This window comes from Lepidochelys kempii, chromosome 8 (assembly GCF_965140265.1).
Source record: "Lepidochelys kempii isolate rLepKem1 chromosome 8, rLepKem1.hap2, whole genome shotgun sequence".
Taxonomy (NCBI): domain Eukaryota; kingdom Metazoa; phylum Chordata; order Testudines; family Cheloniidae; genus Lepidochelys; species Lepidochelys kempii.
Window position 1 is genome coordinate 32500370 of NC_133263.1, and position 18115 is coordinate 32518484.

The 18115-nt window shown below is 39.6% G+C and overlaps 1 protein-coding gene across 4 annotated transcripts in view; it reads left to right on the forward strand.

The window, feature by feature from the left end:
- Window positions 1-18115, forward strand: part of RANBP17 (RAN binding protein 17) — a 276059-nt gene that overhangs the window by 12748 nt on the left and 245196 nt on the right. For 3 of the 4 annotated variants that reach the window (XM_073355989.1, XM_073355992.1, XM_073355990.1), the window contains exons 3-8: window positions 5810-5900; window positions 7595-7761; window positions 12462-12527; window positions 13592-13696; window positions 16492-16657; window positions 17686-17759. In XM_073355989.1, the coding sequence (XP_073212090.1) occupies window positions 5810-5900; window positions 7595-7761; window positions 12462-12527; window positions 13592-13696; window positions 16492-16657; window positions 17686-17759 (669 nt within the window). Of the gene's footprint in view, window positions 1-5809; window positions 5901-7594; window positions 7762-12461; window positions 12528-13591; window positions 13697-16491; window positions 16658-17685; window positions 17760-18115 lie in introns of those variants that run through there. The other variant, XM_073355993.1, reaches the window with a different exon arrangement.

An 18115-nucleotide genomic window follows, 5' to 3' on the forward strand; every position in this document is an offset into this window, starting at 1 on the left:
GAAAGGACTCAATTATTCTGTGTCTTCAGTAAGACTTTTGTTCAGGATGTGAGAAATGGAAGCATAAATATTGTTCTCTTCAATTTTCGGTGCATAGTAATTGCATTACAATCATTCAAATTCCATAATAGTATCAAGTAAAACAAATATAGGTCCTGGTCATGCAAAGATTTACACACATACTTAATTGTAAGAGTGTGCATAAGTCTTTACAGGAGTGGGGCCATAATGTGAACAAATGTAACAATACAGTTGAGCTACAGAATTGTTGTAATTAAGATACAGAAAATTCAGAATTCTAGTAAATTTCCTTTTTCGGTGTATGTATGATTGTCTGAGATCATGTGTAAGACTGATTTAATATGTGGTACATTTTCTCATAGGGTGGGTGAATGGCTTCTATGATCTAATAAGTCTTTTCCATGTATAATAACTATCAACTGACATCAAAATGGTGCTCAACAGCTTTGTTGTTAAGGTGTCGTTTCCATTTCTGTTATTGTGGAGGCATGGTAGTGGCTCCATTGCTAAGATTATAGTTGTGCTGAAGCTTACACTTGAAGCAGGAATTAAACCTCTTGCATTTATGAAGAATATAATGTATCCAGCTATAGCACTTTTTCCTCAGTAATGAATTTTCAAGTAAATCTGTTAGTTACAATCATTTTAAAATGGCACATCTAACTTGCTTTTGAAAATTTATAGCAAGTAAATTCCTTAACTCGGATCTGTTTTATTTACATTATGTACAAATACATATAAAACAAGGTCTGTCTTTACTAAACCATACATATTTTTCAGATGTAATGTGTATTGTTTAATTGATCTGAGATTATTAAAAATCATAGTGTATATCTATGTGTGTGGTGTAGCCCAGCCCATAGAGCTAGCTTTAGCATCAATTTTACTTAGCAGTAAGGCAAGGAAGCCTCCAGGCCTGTATCCTGTAAGACAGTGGCTGTCAACCTTTCCAGACTACTGTACCCCTTTCAAGAGTCTCATTTGTCTGACATACCCCAAGCATGGACAGTGGGTGCCATCGGCTGGGGGAGGATGTTCCTCCGCAAACAGCCAGGCATGGCCCCACCCATGCTCTGTCCCCAGGCCCCTTTCCCCTCCAGCTTTTGCTTGGCACGGATGCTCCAATCTCCCTGTGGGATGGCCCCAGCTCCGGCCCTCCCCGTGCTCTGGGCCTCGGGAGGCTGAGGCCGCATTGTCTGCCCTCCTGCTGTTCTGAGGCTGGGGTGTGGGGCTCCCTCCCACTGCTCTGGGGTGGGGGTGCTGCAGCCACATTGCCCGCCCTCCTGCTGCTGCGCTGCTCGCTCCAGGGCTAGGGGGGCGAGGCTGGGGCACCAGCCTGGGGTCGGGGGGGGGTCTGGGATGGAATGGGGGGCACAGAAGGGGTGGGGCCTTGAGCAGAAGGGGCAGGGCTTGGGGTGGTTTGCGTGCTGCTCATGACCAAGTTTCATCTCACTTAAAAACTACTTGCTTACAAAATCAGACATAAAAATACAAACTTGTCACAGCACACGATTACTGAAAAAATGCTTGCTTTCTCATTTTTACCATATAATTATAAAATTAATCAATTGTACTTATATTGTACAGTGTATAGTATACAGGGCAGCAAAAACAAGTCGTTGTCTGTCTGAAATTATAGTTTGTACGTACTTTGCTAGTGCTTTTCATATAGCCTCTTGTAAAACTAGGCAAGTATCTTGATGAGTTGTTGTACCATTTGGAAGACCTCAGCATACACGTACCCCTGGTTGAGAACTACTGCTGTAAGACAAAAAGAAAAGGAGTACTTGTGGCACCTTAGAGACTAACCAATTTATTTGAGCATAAGCTTTCGTGAGCTACAGCTCACTTCATTGGCTTAAGCAGTTAGCATAAGGTTTGAGGCCTATGAACTTTGGCACAAATAAGTGGCCCAATGGTAACACCTAAGTTTTGGGGAAATGGGAATAGAGTGTTTAAAAGGGAAGTTTGTACATAACATTTGGCAACTGCAGGAATATTAAACTGATACTAGGCTTGGATATTTTAGTATAGAATTATTGGCAAATACTTAACTATGAATTTGCCTTGACAACAAATTGGTGTATACGGTAATAAGTTGAAATCATTAATATACTAAACTCTAGGATAAGGGCACCCCAACATTAGTAGGTGTCAGGGTTCCCTTCCCACTCTGAATTCTAGGGTAAGACGTGGGGACCCGCATGAAAGACCCCCTAAGCTTATTTTTACCAGTTTAGGTTAAAAACTCCCCAAGGCACAAATTCTCCCTTGTACCTTGGATTAGGTAACGCTGCTACCACCAAGTGATTTAGACAAACTCAGGGAAAGGACCACTTGGAGTTCCTACTCCCCCCTAATAGCCTCACAAGCCACCACGCCCCCTTTCTTGGGGAGGCCTGAGAAAAAACAAGATGAGCACAGACCAACCTTGGGTTTTTTTAGGAGACTAAAGAAAAACCCCAGTCAGATTCAAAAAGAAACAGAACTTTATTGGAGAGAAAAAAGGTAAAAGAAGTACCTCTGTAAAATCAGAATTGAAGATAATCTTACAGGGCAATCAGATTAAAAAACACGGAGGATTTCCCTCTGGGCCAAACTTTAAAGTTACAAAAAGAAAACTAGGAATACACCTTCCTCTCAGCACAGAGAAAATCACAAGCCAAAACAAAAATAAGCTTATGCATTCCCTTGCTAGTACTTACTAATTCTAATGGAGTTGGATTGCTTGCTTCCTTGATCTGTGCTCAGCAAGCACACAGAACAGAAAGACCGAAACCTCCCCCCCCCCCCGCACCACTTTTGAAAGTATCTTGTCCCCTTATTGTTTCTTTTGGTCAGGTGCCAGCCAGGTTACCTGAGCTTCTTAACCCTTTACAGGTAAAAGGATTTCGTGCCTCTGGCCAGGAGGGATTTTATGGTACTGTATACAGGAAGGTTGTTACCCTTCCCTTTATATCTATGGCAGTGGGGTAAGGAAACACAAATAAGAAAAAGGGGAGAAACCCCTACTGAATATGTGTTAGGCACAGCGGCATCAGTGTAACATATTATAAACACCTATATGCTTGGGAAGAGGGAGATGTATGTTGCCCTTGAGAGGTGCCAGGATGATGGCCACTGGTGATAGTGATGAGGAAGATAATGGATAATATTTCAGGTTGTTCTGCAAGGGATGGTGTGAGTATATGGGTGTTCAAATGTACATTCTTTATTATTTCTGTCTACCTTGCTGGCTTAGAGTGTTGGTGACTTTGCTAACTGTATTATTAAACTATTACAAATACAGAAGTGTGAGTGTTGTAACCATACATATCGGGGTTCCCAACTGACCAGTAATTTTGATAAAACTGGGGTTGATCTTGAGACAAGAATCCGTCAAACCCTCAGAGTGTTAACTGGAAAATCCTAAGTAATCAATATAATTAATACACAATCCACAGATCAGGGAACAGTGGTTTGAAAGGGTAAGAAATTCAAGTACGTAATTAATTTTGTCGGCCAGATGCTGAACCCCAACTCAGCAGCACAAAGCAAGTGTAAAGCTACAGTGGAGGGACAGCTGGGGACTTTTCCAACAGAGGTAGTGCACAGCGGTGGGAGGGCTAGGAAGGAAGCATGCCAGAGGTGGAGGTAGGCAGGTGCAGATTGCTCTATCTGATCCTGGGTTGGTGCAGTGCTTCCTGTGAGGCCACTTGTCACGGTTCCTCCCCCACTCTGAACTCTAGGGTACAGATGTGGGGACCTGCATGAAAAACCTCCTAAGCTTATCTTTACCAGCTTAGGTTAAAACTTCCCCAAGGTACAAAATATTACCCCCGTTATCCTTGGACTGGCCGCTACCACCACCAAACTAATACTGGTTACTGGGGAAGAGCTGTTTGGACGCGTCCTTCCCCCCAAAATACTTCCCAAAACCTTGCACCCCACTTCCTGGACAAGGTTTGGTAAAAAGCCTCACCAATTTGCCTAGGTGACTACAGACCCAGACCCTTGGATCTTAAGAACAATGAACAATCCTCCCAACACTTGCACCCCCCCTTTCCTGGGAAATGTTGGATAAAAAGCCTCACCAATTTGCATAGGTGACCACAGACCCAAACCCTTGGATCTGAGAACAATGAAAAAGCATTCAGTGTTTTACAAGAAGACTTTTAATAAAAAATAGAAGTAAATAGAAATAAAGAAATCCCCCCTGTAAAATCAGGATGGTAGATATCTTACAGGGTAATTAGATTCAAAAACATAGAGAACCCCTCTAGGCAAAACCTTAAGTTACAAAAAAGATACACAGACAGAAATAGTTATTCTATTCAGCACAATTCTTTTCTCAGCCATTTAAAGAAATCATAATCTAACACATACCTAGCTAGATTACTTACTAAAAGTTCTAAGACTCCATTCCTGTTCTGTCCCCGGCCAAGACGACTACAGACAGACACAGACCCTTTGTTTTTTCTCCCTCCTCCCAGCTTTTGAAAGTATCTTGTCTCCTCATTGGTCATTTTGGTCAGGTGCCAGCGAGGTTACCTTTAGCTTCTTAACCCTTTACAGGTGAGAGGAGCTTTCCCCTGGCCAGGAGGGATTTCAAAGGGGTTTACCCTTCCCTTTATATTTATGACACCACTGAAACCTTAAAGTGGTCCTATGGCTGTTTTGGCTTCCAACAGGCCCAAGATCAAGGGAGTAAAAAGGTGGATTAGAGCTGTGCTTTTCCCCCAACACTTTTGTGTAAACAGCTGATAATCTGGCCCAGGGTTTTTTGACTACTGTATGGTATGGAAGTTCTAAGAATGCAGTTTTAAGATGTTTGTGATTAAACTATTAAGTAATATAGTGTTAGAAGGTTGATGTTAAAATTGTGCATTGTAGTGTGATCTTCAGGTCTTTCATGTGTGCATTTAGGGAGATAGTATTGTTGAATTGAAAGTGAGTCTGCTAGAGGGGAATTGGTATAATTGAGTGACATAATGGAAGTGGGCTAATACTTGAAGAACTAGCATTTTATTAGGTGTGAATGTTGCCTTTTTGTGTTTTATGCAGTTGTGAAGCAATACCCTTGAGAAAATGACAGAGTGTGAGTTGTAATAACAGTTTTGAATGTTGATTTTTGCCAGAGTCATCTTTGAAATCCCCAACTCAATTTGCTGAATTAAAGAATATCTTTAAGGAGTTTCATTCCAAGTGCAATTACAGTTTTCATAGAGAGATGTCTGGTCTGATCCATGGCATTGCCAGAGGTGTTGCGGATCACATCTCTTGTGGTCTCAGATGAAGAACTTAGTTTACTTTTCAGTCTTCAGGGCTGTAATGAAGCTTATTTTTACCATCATGCACAAAAAACTCAAATGCTAAAGTCATGAGTATTAAACAAACAAAGACTTCAGATGTTCGAATCCAGGATTCTTGTGACTAAATCTAGAGTGTGACAAATTCATCCCTTAGTTATAAAACATCAAATGATTTAAAACCAAATATTTGAAAACTCAGCCAGTGATAAGAATGGGAAAATGTTGTTAGAAAAGTAGTTCCAATCACAAGTCTACATTTTTTGAGGGTGCTGGACAAGGGGAATGGAAGGATCTTCTTATTTCCTACATCTTGGAAATTTTAGTGATTTTTAAAAGCAATTATGTTGTATTTATATTTAATTTTTTGTGTATCGAGTATATAGCCAAATCATTGTCTGACCAACTGTATTCCTACCTGTTCGTTCTGCTTTCTTTTTGCATAATCTTTTTTTTTTTTTTTTTTTTTTAATAAAATGGTATGGTGTTTGTTTCTATAGACATCCTATGCTCAGCTTCTAGCAGCAACATGTCTTTCCAAACTTGTAAGCAGAACAACTCCTTTACCCATCGAACAAAGGATTGACATCAGTAAGTAACTTGTATTATTTCTATTAAAATTGTAGTTGTAGTCAGAGAATGACTCTAACCTGACACTGTCAGGTTCTGCTTTTATTCTCTTCTGTTAACTTCCAAATAAATTTTTTTCACTTTCAAAGCCAAAAATAGCTGGATTTTCCAGTTGCCAGAGCAGTAAACACCTGCTGGGACCTAGAAACTACGTTAGTCCTTTCTATGCTTTATTGGACAAAAGGGAGAGAACCTGACCACATGGGTGTAAAAGAGAGCACAGTGCCCTTTCCTGCTGTCACTTACTCTTGTAGAGGGGTCTGACATGATGGAACTCATTTCCTGCTCTTGCCAGCTCCTTATTTGACGAACTCACTGATTGTGGATGCAAATATACATTGCATCCATCAGGGGTGTAGCGGTGGCTGTGTTCCCCTGCATATAGGAGAATTTTAGGAGGACCCAGTTTCCCATCTGTAAAATGAATATAATAGTTGTCATCCTTACCTACCTCACAAGGTGTAGTGAAGGTTAGTGAATGTTTAGAAACATGAAAATTCCTAGATATTAGTACACCTACTAATCTCTTATATTTACATGTTACTCCGTTTTTTCCCCTTCCGATTAGCTCTTGGAAGTTGTGATAAGCAAGTCAGGGCAGAGTTCACTTCCAGACTTAGGACCCTGCACAAACTTACACATGTGTTTGATTTTAAGGGTGTGATATTAACTTCATTGTGGCTACTCATGTTCTTAAAATTAAGCAAGTGTGTAAATCTTAGTAGGACTGATCTTTGAATAATTAATCATTTTGCATGAGAAACATCTGAAATAGATTAGAATTATCAGTACTGTCAAATGTTATTTAGACCAGGGATGAGGAGAACACAAACATTTTAGAATGTTTCAAACAAGTTTTAGGTATTTTGCAAGAGGTGTTAATCTTGTAGAAAAATGTCTGAGAGGCCTAGGATTGAATGTACACAGAGGAAAGCCTTTCAGATTAGTATTGAGGCTCCCTACTGAGGAAATATATAGAAGTGTGCACTACTTTGGCTAGTGCTGTACCTGTTCTGTGGAGAAAGGATTGAATCTACAGGGTTATGAATCCACCTTTCTTGATGACTAATTTCAGCCTACATGTTGTTTTTCTTTTGAAAATGAACTTTTGTACAGGTATATGATAAATCATCCTGCAAGTGTATAAAACAGAAATGACCTTCCCTTCCACTCCCCAGGAAACTGTTTTCTTATTTGAGGAAGGTGAAAAGTTAGGTGAAAAGTTTTCTGCCCTAGGAAATATGCCTCGACAGAACTGAAAGCAGCCTGTACATGCGCATGCCTGAGAACACTGTTGTTAGTTGCTTGTATTTCATAAATGAGGTATGAAGGCTGCTGTTGCATTTAAGGCAGAGTAATTGATGCCCAGTACGTGGGACAAAATGAATGATTAAATTGGTTAACTGGTCAGCATCCTTGGTATTCACAAACTATTGTCAAATGTATGTTAGAATAATAATTACATACATACTTTGGTGCAAATAGCTCCAATGTAGTTAATAGTTTCCATGACTTAATTTTTTTAAATTAGTGTCTCTTATACTAAGCATAAAAAAAATTACATCACATGACCTAGATTCCCACATTTGTTATAATGGCTCAAGTGTGTGTTTTTTAAAAGAATAGTGAGGTTGACTAAGCATGTGTCTTTACAGGGAATTACATTCTGAACTACATAGCCTCTCAACCCAAACTGGCTCCTTTTGTCATCCAGGCTCTTGTTCAGGTCATCGCTAAGATTACAAAATTAGGATGGTTTGAGGTTCAAAAAGATCAGCTCATCTTCAGAGACATTGTTGCTGATGTAAAAAAATTTTTACAGGTAAGAAAAATTATCCAATCATGCTGCTACTTAAAATTACATAGTCTTGCATTAAATTTATCTCTCTTCTCACTTAATGAATAGCTTGCTGAGTAACCCAAAGGGTATTTATACACATAGATTAGAAAGGCAGGGACCTATGCCAAAAAAAATTGCTTAGGTCAAAGGACCAGAGCAGACCTGCCAGGTTTAAGGTTTAGTTTTTAGCAAACTGCCAGGGCATGGAATGCTTTATTCCATTCCCCATTTTTTTTCAAAGGTATAAAACACTTGTTTTTCACCTTGGCAGTTTGAGTTAGCAGACTTTAAAATCATGCCATTCTGGTTACCATCTTTATTTTTCCCCATTTGAATTCTAATAGAGTTTTAGCAGCTATTATCTCAAAAACATGAAGAAATGAGTACTATACCATCTGAAAGGTGGGAATCTCATCCTTCAAATGGAATAAAGCATTAACTCTGACTGTGGTGATTATTGCAATAATGGCTGCTACAATTGTGCAAACAGTGGTCAGTTGTAGGACCAGTACAAAAATTTTGCAGGACCAGTACACTTTTCTAAACACTGGTCCTTGATAATGGATCAAAAAGAAAAAAGTTTCTATATTTGATACAGTGGTTGCCATTAAAATCTTTACAGTGTTGCCTTTGTGATAACATGTCTGCCATACTCATGTAGCTTATTAACAGGAATATGGAGAGATACTGCCCTAACTGTAACTACTTGTAAAGGTATGTGTAAAGATTTTTACTGTACTGCAGAGATGATTTATAAAGTGGTTTTGATAATGACATGGTCAGCATTCCTCCTCTCTCATGGTCACATTAAAAATCTTTTCCTGCGTGACCCAAAAAAGCAGAGCTGATTGCTTTAAAAGAAAGAAAGAAAGAAAAAAGAAAAGAAAAGAGAGAGTTAGAATGTGTATTCTGTCTCAGTGGGGATGGAGTCACAATTTGTAAGGAGTCTGCCACTTAGGCAATGGAAGTGGGTAGGTGGTTCCCAGTGTGGGGTTGGCGTTGTGGGCTTTCCTTGTCTTATGACCTAGTGTGTTTAAACCCAAGTCACAATAATTGAGCTTTTAGTTAAAGGGATATGAGCGAATAAGGGAGGGTTACTCACCTTCCCCTCCAGCATTTGGGGCCATCTTGCTTCCCACCCAACCTTGGCTTCATCGATCCTGGCACAAGGAATCTGATTGGACCCAGTATGCCCTAGAGCAGTTAGGTTAGACAGGGCCAGGTGGCAGGGACCAGCATGAAAATCTGCCGGGTGAAACTAGCATGGTGGTCAGGGAAAGGTGAAACCTCCCACTCTGCTACATGAGCAAATTCTTTCTGACTCTGAAAAACAACGATCTGCAATGATCGCCTGGCAGACATTGCCAGAAGCAGTAGCAAACGATTCAGGGTGTGTGTGGGTTGTTGTGATGCCCTCAATGGGAGTCCTTATGAGCAGTCCAGAGGAACGTGCAGGAAGATTACAAATGTCATTGCCTCTTATCTCAGAGACATAGGTGGAGCTTTGAAAATAAGGAGACTAAAGACAGGTAATACTTTGTATTGGTCGGGTGGCATATTGGAGCATTGCACCCTCAGGGATGAGCTTGACTTTGTACATGGAAGGAAGGCTAGGCGGGGACTTTAGCTGCAAGGGATTGCAATGCACACATAGCTGAGTAAGGACCCAACTGTTTTGGTTAATTCCTTTTAAGGTTTGGAGTAAAACAGTTCAATAAGGTTCTGACCAGTGATCTTTAAACGAAAGGTGGTGTGGAGAGTTTTATTGGTGCTGCTTGATGAGTGGCACAGATACATTCTTGTGTTTTTTTTCTACTAGTCTCTAAACACATCCATAATCCCTAGATTAGGAACAACATTAAAACTCAAGAGTGTAAGGAAATTAGTATCAAAATGCATACATGGAATGGGGCGGAGGGGTTATTTTCTTTCCAGAACTAATTTCAGTGAAATATCTGTAGTGGATTTGTCCAGATATTTCTGCATTTATTTCTTTAAGGGATGGTATTATGTATTGTTGGTCCAGGACGCTGTCTGTGGTGGTGTTTCTGGCTACTCCACAAGGAATATAATGGGTGCAACAGTTTCAGTCGTGTTCTCTGCCATTGAATGTCAGATTTATGCTTCATTTGTTTCTTTTTCAAAATAATTTGATTATAATATGTAAATGGAATTTTTTGAGCTAAATTGGGAATGACAATAAAAGATGGGCTGTAATATTTATTAAAAACAAACTCTTGAGTAGTATATTGTAGCTTCTTTGCAGTTATTTTTTTAAGTGTAATTGGATTTTACATTTAATATTAATGATTGCAGTATGAATCTGCATTGGGTAGTTCACTAATAATGGAGGCTTAAATACAAAAAAAAGCTTTGCTACTTAAGAGATTTTTCATTAAATTAAAAATTCCTCTAGAGGAGAAAATGAAGCTATAAATTTACTAGTGAACTGAATTTACTATTGAAATTGAAAAAAAAAATCAAGCCATAATAGTATATGTTGATAATTAGTGAATAGCAGCCTTAGCTATGTCCATCTTAGTAATCATATGTGAATTTGATCCAGTTTGAATTAGAATGTAATTTACTGTGTAGAGAAGGTGTTTAGGAATCAGGACTCCTGTGTTCTATTCTCACGTCTTCCACTAACTCTCTCTACCAACTTGGGCAAGTCTATACTTTAGTTCCCCCCTCCTCTCCCCCCATTTGTAAAATATGTTTAGTATTTTCTTATTACCCAGGGCGCTTGTGTGATGTAATGAATATATGCAACCTGCTTTGAGGTTCTGATATGAAAGACATTAAGGTGTTTAAGTTACTATTCAAGATCTATTTAAATAAGTTCCCATAGTTATCTGCTCTGTGATTGTGGAACACTTTTACTTTTTCTGTTTGTGGTACCCATTTTCTTAGTTTGAACAAAAAGCAAAACCAAACCTGTAGAGTGCCACTTGACCAATATCAAGAGTGCCACATGAGCAATGCACATTTAAACAGACAAAATAACAGTGACCCTGAAAACAAACCTTGTTTCTGTGCACTTCCCGTACCCACTTTCCAAAAGAGGCCCTTCCTACTCTGGTCCCATCAGGAAAAGCCTGAACATATATGTGGGCCTTGAAGTGTGCTGAAAAGATTGACAAAACTGGCATCTGTCAGGCAAAAGGGAAGGAAATTAATTCCAGAGTCAAAGACCCTCTTCTGAGAAAACACTGTCACCATACCCTAGATGTATAAGTCTTGGGACTATCAGCTTGGGTAATCAAGTTGATCACAAGTGCCAGGTTAGAACACCGGTGTCAGAGGAGGGAGGACATAAACCATAAAGAGCTTTCAAATCAAAACCAGCGCTTTATCTTTTACCTACAAGCAAACTGGAAACCAGGGCATTCTATGGAGCACAGCTGTAATGTATATTCCATGGTCCTGATTGTCCACTGCTCTGCACCTTGTATAGTGATTCACACCAGTGCAAAGCAGGTGTTTAAAAAAAACCTCTTACCCCATCATGCTGATTTGGTAGCCTTGTACACCTACTGTGCACAGGTATAAATGACTATACAAGGTGAAGGACAGTGGAGAATCAGACCCCATGTGTAAGCAATGAAAGTCTGCATTAGCTGAAGTTTGAGTGCTCTTCAAGGTTACTAGATTAATCCAGTCTGGAGGTGACAAAGGCAAGGAAAACTGAGGCAAGTTCCACATTTGAGAGAAAAGGTCTACACTACTATCTGGATGTTCCGAAACAGCTGAGCAACTGTTGATTGCAGACTTTGATTCAGAGGATTATATCCACCTTCTGTAAGAAAAGGCAGTAGTCTGTAACACTAATTAGTTTACCCTTGATTTTAAATATTTTTTAAAAAGTGATTCTTAATCACGTTTTAATATTCAGTGCTCTGTAATGCCCCAATGAGGGGAACTCTATTGTGTTCTTATTGAAGTTCAAAGTAATATTAAATCATTTCTATGAATAATATGCTAAAGAGTTGTTTATTAGTAGTAATTTCACACTTACACTTTTATAGAATGCCTTTCATCTCAAAGCATTCTAAAGAATTGTTCAGTTGTGGGTCATACCCTCTGATATGATCCTGTGTGGCTCCCATTGAACAACACTAAATATATAGAGGAATTACTTCACCGGTAAGATGCAGACACTTGCAGGATGGAGTATGTCAGTCAGGCCAAAACCAGCATTCTGCTTGCCAGCATAACGGGGAATGTTTGACCAGACCTCAGTGCAAGTCTGTACTCTTCTGAAAAGTACCATCTGATCTTTAATCCACCCAGGACGCTTTTTTTTAAACTCTCATCTAAACTATGTGGGACTCATTACAGCTACCTTGGAAGGATAAAGGATTGAATTAACTCTAGAGAAGTGTTTAATAGTTGAGTTCCTCTAATGTAGATATTCAGAATATATATTTCTAAACGGAAGATATATAATATCATCCTTAAGTTTTAATGTTTTATGGTGAGATTTTGAAAGCCGCTTTGGGGATTTGGACTTGCAATTCATACTAGTTTAATGAGAATTGGACATCTAAATCTTGTAGACAACTTTAAAAATCTCAGCCTAAAAATTTAGGTTCACCCAACCTGTTTCTGCTAATATTAGAAATGTCTAGTGTTACATTTTAGATGTATAGATTAAGGAATTTATCTGTTTTGTTCTGTAGGCAACTGTGGACCATTATATCATAGGAGTGATGATTCTTTCAGAACTGACTCAGGAAATGAACCTAGTAAGTATGTATAGTTTTTTTCCATTTGTACGAGATGAATGTAACTCTGCTAAAGCAGTGTGTCAGAGTCCCCCTGCACACTATAGAAGTGGTATTAAAAAACAGGACTTAGACTTGGAGGATTCTTTTGTTTTAAAACCCCAGGTGTTTAGAGGACCAAGACTTCTCAATGGGTGGGTGTGACCTAAAAGTAGGTTGCCCATCAGCTGCGGAGTGGGAAGGGGGAAAACATTGCCAAAAATATATAGCAGCGAAGGCACGGTGAAATAGGCTTCAGCTGTACAAGCCCACTCAGAACACTGGGTACATATGTTGCTGGCCCATATCATACACACGACTATGTCTTGACTGTTTTTTAGCTGTGCAAACTAGATTAAAATTAGCATAGGTATGCCTACCTGAGCTGCAGTTACGCCTCCAAATGTGGTGTAGACATACAATCTCAGCAGCTGGCTCTTTGTGGTTTTGTACATAAAGTTCAAAGAAGAATTATCCTGGAGAGTGAATTTTGATTCTGGTGTTCATGGTTTGGGATGGAGGGTAGGGATCAAGCTAGAAATGGAGTGTATTGACCAGAGAGAAGGAAAAACACCAAAATTAAAGCAAAGGAAAAATGATTTGGTGACCTGACTTGGTACAACACTAAAACAGGAACAGTCAAAGTGCAGACCAGCTCTCCCTCTCTTACAGAACTCCACAGTGTCTGAGCAATTTCACATGAAATCCATAGGTGATGTTTTGCAGAACAGCTGCTGAATATCTCATCGCTTGCTTCTGCTTGTTCTTGGTGTTGCTGTAGACCTAGTAGGTCAGCATCATGAGTAGGGACTAGGATAAAACAGAAATAATAGGTAATATAGGAAAAAATAGAACAACAACGACGGATAGGAAAGCACAGAGTCAGTGGGTGTTGGTATTGGTAAGAGAAACCAGGAGGCCTGGACTTGGTACCAGACCATAGTCTTCATCTGTTGTGACTAATGCCTCAAGTGCCAGAAATGCCCTTTCACTAGTCTTAAGGACGAAAAGAGACTTCTTATTTTTGTGGCCTTATTTTTTTTTAGGTTGATTATTCAAGACCTTCAGCGAAACATCGTAAAATAGCTACCTCATTCCGTGATACGTCTTTAAAGGATATTTTGATGCTGGCATGCTCTCTTCTAAAGGAGGTAAGACTGTTTTATAACTGAAGCTAGTATTAAAATGCCTTAAAATGAGGCTTTTATGTTTTTACTGCTTTAAATTTATGCTAGGTATTACTCTGAGTGGACAAGGTCAGTCTGGACCTAGACTGGTGTTTGCTTACATCAAATTAGAACACACACGAGCAACCGATAAAATGGTTGAATTTTTGAGTGCCTGTCCAGTTTGTCTATTTGCTTCTTCAGTTACGTTCTACCTTCCACAGTAGGCAGCACGTATCCTGAGCTTTTCTTCTTGTTTCCTATGTTGTTTCCCTAGTTTAGTTTTATTTTAGCTTAGTTAGGCCTTCTACTTTAGTGTTATTAAAAAAGGATGATAAATCCTCTTTATGTGGCAGAGCAGCTTGGTCTGACCAGGGGTTTCTGCCTCTTTTGTTAGCCCTGTGAGCCTCTGTGTGGCACTCTGAGATAGTTCAGACAGTAGCATAGCTGGGGAGGAGCGGGGCAGCAGTCGCTCCCCCACTGAGCACAAGTGGCGCCTTGTCAATGTCTTGGCGCCTTTTCAATTTTCCCCTGTTGGGGGAACAGGGGGAGCGATCCAAAAAAAAAGGCACCACCCAATGTGGCACTTTTACTCACCCAGTGGCGCTCCGGGTCTTCGGCGGCACCACGGCGGCGGGACCTTCACTCGCTCTGGGTCTTCGGTGGCACCTTGGCGGCAGGACCTTCAGTGCTGCCGAAGACACCTGGAGCGAGTGAGGGCCTGCCGCTGGAGTGCCGCTGGGTGAGTAAAAGCGCCGCAACAGTTGGTGCCTTTTTTTTGGATTGCTTCCCCTGTTCCCTCCATCTGGCTACCTGGCTGAGTTCAGACCCCAGCCTCTCCACAGGCTTGACAGCAGGTACTGAGGAGCAGCCTTCAGAAGCCAAAGAGTCTCAGGCCCATGTAGGCTGAAAGGACTCCAAAACTGGGCCTTACTCTTTGCGTCTTGTCTTCCCTGCTGATCAAGGCTGTTGTTGTGCTTAGGAAGCTGCTGAGCTCTGCTTCTTTTAAGCCCAAGCAACTGCTTGCATTTGAGAGTAGTCTATTTTGAAAAACAACAATTGCTTCCCACTCCTTCAGTGCTTTCTTTGCTAGTTGTTCAACACTTGAGGAAAATCAAATTATTTATTTAGGTGGGTAACGCATGTAGGCTCAAAACCACAGCGCCTCCTGCTGGTTGCTCCGGGAATTTGCTCTGTCCAGATTTGGAGCACCCTCTGCAGGTGGTGTCTCACCTGTTGCTCTGCAGTGTTGTCTGGGATCCTCGTTGCTCCCTAGCTTGCAGTATCCTCTTCTGGACACTGCCCTCCCGCAGTGCCCCCTACTCCATTCTCACCCCCTTCTCACACACATGCCACACCAAACATTCTACAGCCTAGTTGCCTTCAAGCTCAGCTGAACTAAAGTTAAATTGATACTCCCAAACACTGAAAAGTCTGCACGTGTTCAGCCCAGCCACCCTTCCAGGTAGTAGTTAATATGTAATAATTAAAACATCTGTATAATGCCAACTTCTCTTCAGGAAACTATAGTAATAAGTATAGCATTTACTAACTTATTTAATTGTGCACTAAACTAACATTTATCAAATCACTGGTGTAACTTCTACCTATAAAATGTAAGCACTCACATAAAAGTTGTATAAAAGCTTAGCAGAGTAACAAGTGTAATTGGAAAATAAAAATAAAATAGAGCAAGCTCTTGGTTTCCAAGCTGGGTTCTTTATGTCTCGTGCATCGTCACCAGTGATGAAGATTCAACAATTACAACTCAGTTAACAATTCTGCTGATGTCTCAAATAGATTCCAGCTCCCTCTCTGAGTCAAAACTTTTGGTCACTAAATCAACAGATATGACTCTGAATATAAACAGGGAGCAGATTCACTGAGTAAGAAGGGGCTGCATTTTGATTGTTGTTTTGGCCAGAAAAGTAACTCTTTAAGGGAAAATTTCCCAACCCAAGAACAACTTTAGTGACTAATATGTTTGAAGCTCAAAACTCATTGCCTTTATACTATATGTTCATAGTGGTAGTCAGTTGTTTAATTTGTGGTTGTGATGGCTTTCTTTGTAATTCTGTAATTATGGTAATTGCTGTAGTTAGAGAAGGACCTGTGTAAAACTCATCTTACTCAGAATATATGCTCCTTGTAAGCCTCCGAATCCCATCAGTGAACTTCACTGACAAAAGTGTTTACCCTTGGCTCTGTAGGGCTAGCTGAGGGACAGTGAGTTGTATTGTATTCTGGTCTTGTATATCACCAAACTGTTAGCTAAATTCAGATTACAGGCTTTGTACTACTGATGATGTTGTAAAACAGGAAGAACCCATTCTGGTTCTCATACCCCAGAGGAGTTTCTGGAGCTTTTGAATTGTAAAGTGAAAACATGCTCTGGAGCAAATGAGGGAGAATGAGTATGGAATCCCAAATGTAAAATTTAGATACATTCTTCTAAGTTTTTAACCACACTTTAAAGATTAGGTCTGTATCTTGGAGATTCACAATTTATATACCAATACTATAGGAAAATGTATCACTTTACTTGCCTTTTTGAGAGAGAAGAGAACTGTCTCTTGTGGAATAAAATCGAATTTACTCTATCCTTTATGGGCAAAAAATCCTTAAAACTTAAAATTTATATTTAAAAAATTGAAATTTCTCTAACTATGTACTGACAATCTGTTGTAAAGATTTAGAACCAAATATTTTCTGTTTCAAAATTATATTCAATTTGTTGTATACAAACACCTTAATGAAATGTTTTAATTTTTTAACTATAGGTATTGGCAAAACCTTTAAACCTTCAGGATCAACAACAACAAAGTTTAGCAATGCATCTCTTGAAACTTGTCCTCAACTGTCTTAACTTTGACTTCATTGGCAATTCAGCAGATGAGTCCGCAGATGATCTATGCACTGTACAAATCCCAACAAACTGGAGAACAAGTAAGAAAAGATCATAACTGTTAACACTAAAGTACATTCTACATGAAAGGGAATATGTTATGTTTGTTTTGATACAGTACTTGTAATTATAAAGTTATCTAAGATCTTTTCCTGTAAGGTAGTCTTGTTTGCTGATATATTAAACGGGAAACCTCATGTGGCTATTCTATAATTTGTATCTATAACAGAAACAGTAAGAAAAGAGACAGTGTACTATGCCACACCACGGTGTGCAATTCAAACTGTTCTCTGCAGGTTCTTATACCATGCCCACACCAAAGTATCTTGAGTATCTTGAAGTGCTGCAGTAAGCTCTCTGTGTGTATAATACAGGTCGCTTATAGAATCACGTTCCTGGGTATCCATGTGTGACAGGGCAAGGTCCCACCCCTTCTTCTGCTCTGTCTATACAGACTATTTGGAGACGTTCAGTTGTTAAACACCACCATGTAGTTTATTTACATTTGATCTTAGTGGGCCATACATATATAGCTGCAGGTTCTGCTCAATCCTCTGCCAAGGAGGAGAGAGGGAAGAGGTGTCTCCACCCAGAGATCCTTCTTGGTTTTGCCTCTCCTAGCCTGTTTTTCCTTCTTGTGCCTTCATTTACCCTCTGCCTTAAAGGGCCAATTAGCTGGTTAGTCCAACCTCCAGCCCATTCTAATTCACTGATTAGGCACAGTCAGGTCCACTGCCTGGGTGTGTGAATTAACTGGTGTTTAAGTGATCAGACAGCTTACTCAGCTGTTGTTCCCAGCACTTTGTCACACGACTTGTTGTACAGATAAATTTTTTTCTTTTAATGTATAGAATAGATTAATTGTGCTAAAAGAGCATTACAAGGTCTTATAAACTATACATTGTTTGAGCTGAGCTATTTAGTACACTTATATTAATATTCTTTAATCAAATTGTACCTCACTCTTAGCTCTTTTATGAAAAATAAAAACAAATCTGGTGATAGATATTTAATTATTACTGATAAACAGTGATAAAAACATCTCTCTTTCCCCCCCCCCCCCCCTCAGTCTTCTTAGAACCAGAGACCTTGGACCTGTTTTTTGATTTGTATCATTCCCTTCCACCAGTGCTGTCGCAGTTGGTAAGTAAAGCTTAGTGATTTACATTATAATAATTACTAAAAACCAGTTCTCTTTTGACTTTGTAAATTTATTAAACATACAGGCTAAATGTTTACTCCCTGTCCATCCCCAGTGACATCTTTGGTGCCACCTGCATATAATTTGGGCCATCCCTTGTAAATGGAGATGTAAATTTTTTTTGCATGTTTAATAACTTCTGTAACCTCATGGTCATGATTTGCCATTTGAAATATACAATAAATACACCAAATATGTTAAAAGAATATCATTAAGATTGCAAAGTCAAGCACTCAGAAGTTAGGACATGCCAGAATTAAGGTTGTCTGTGCACCCTTAATTTGACCCTTAATGTGTG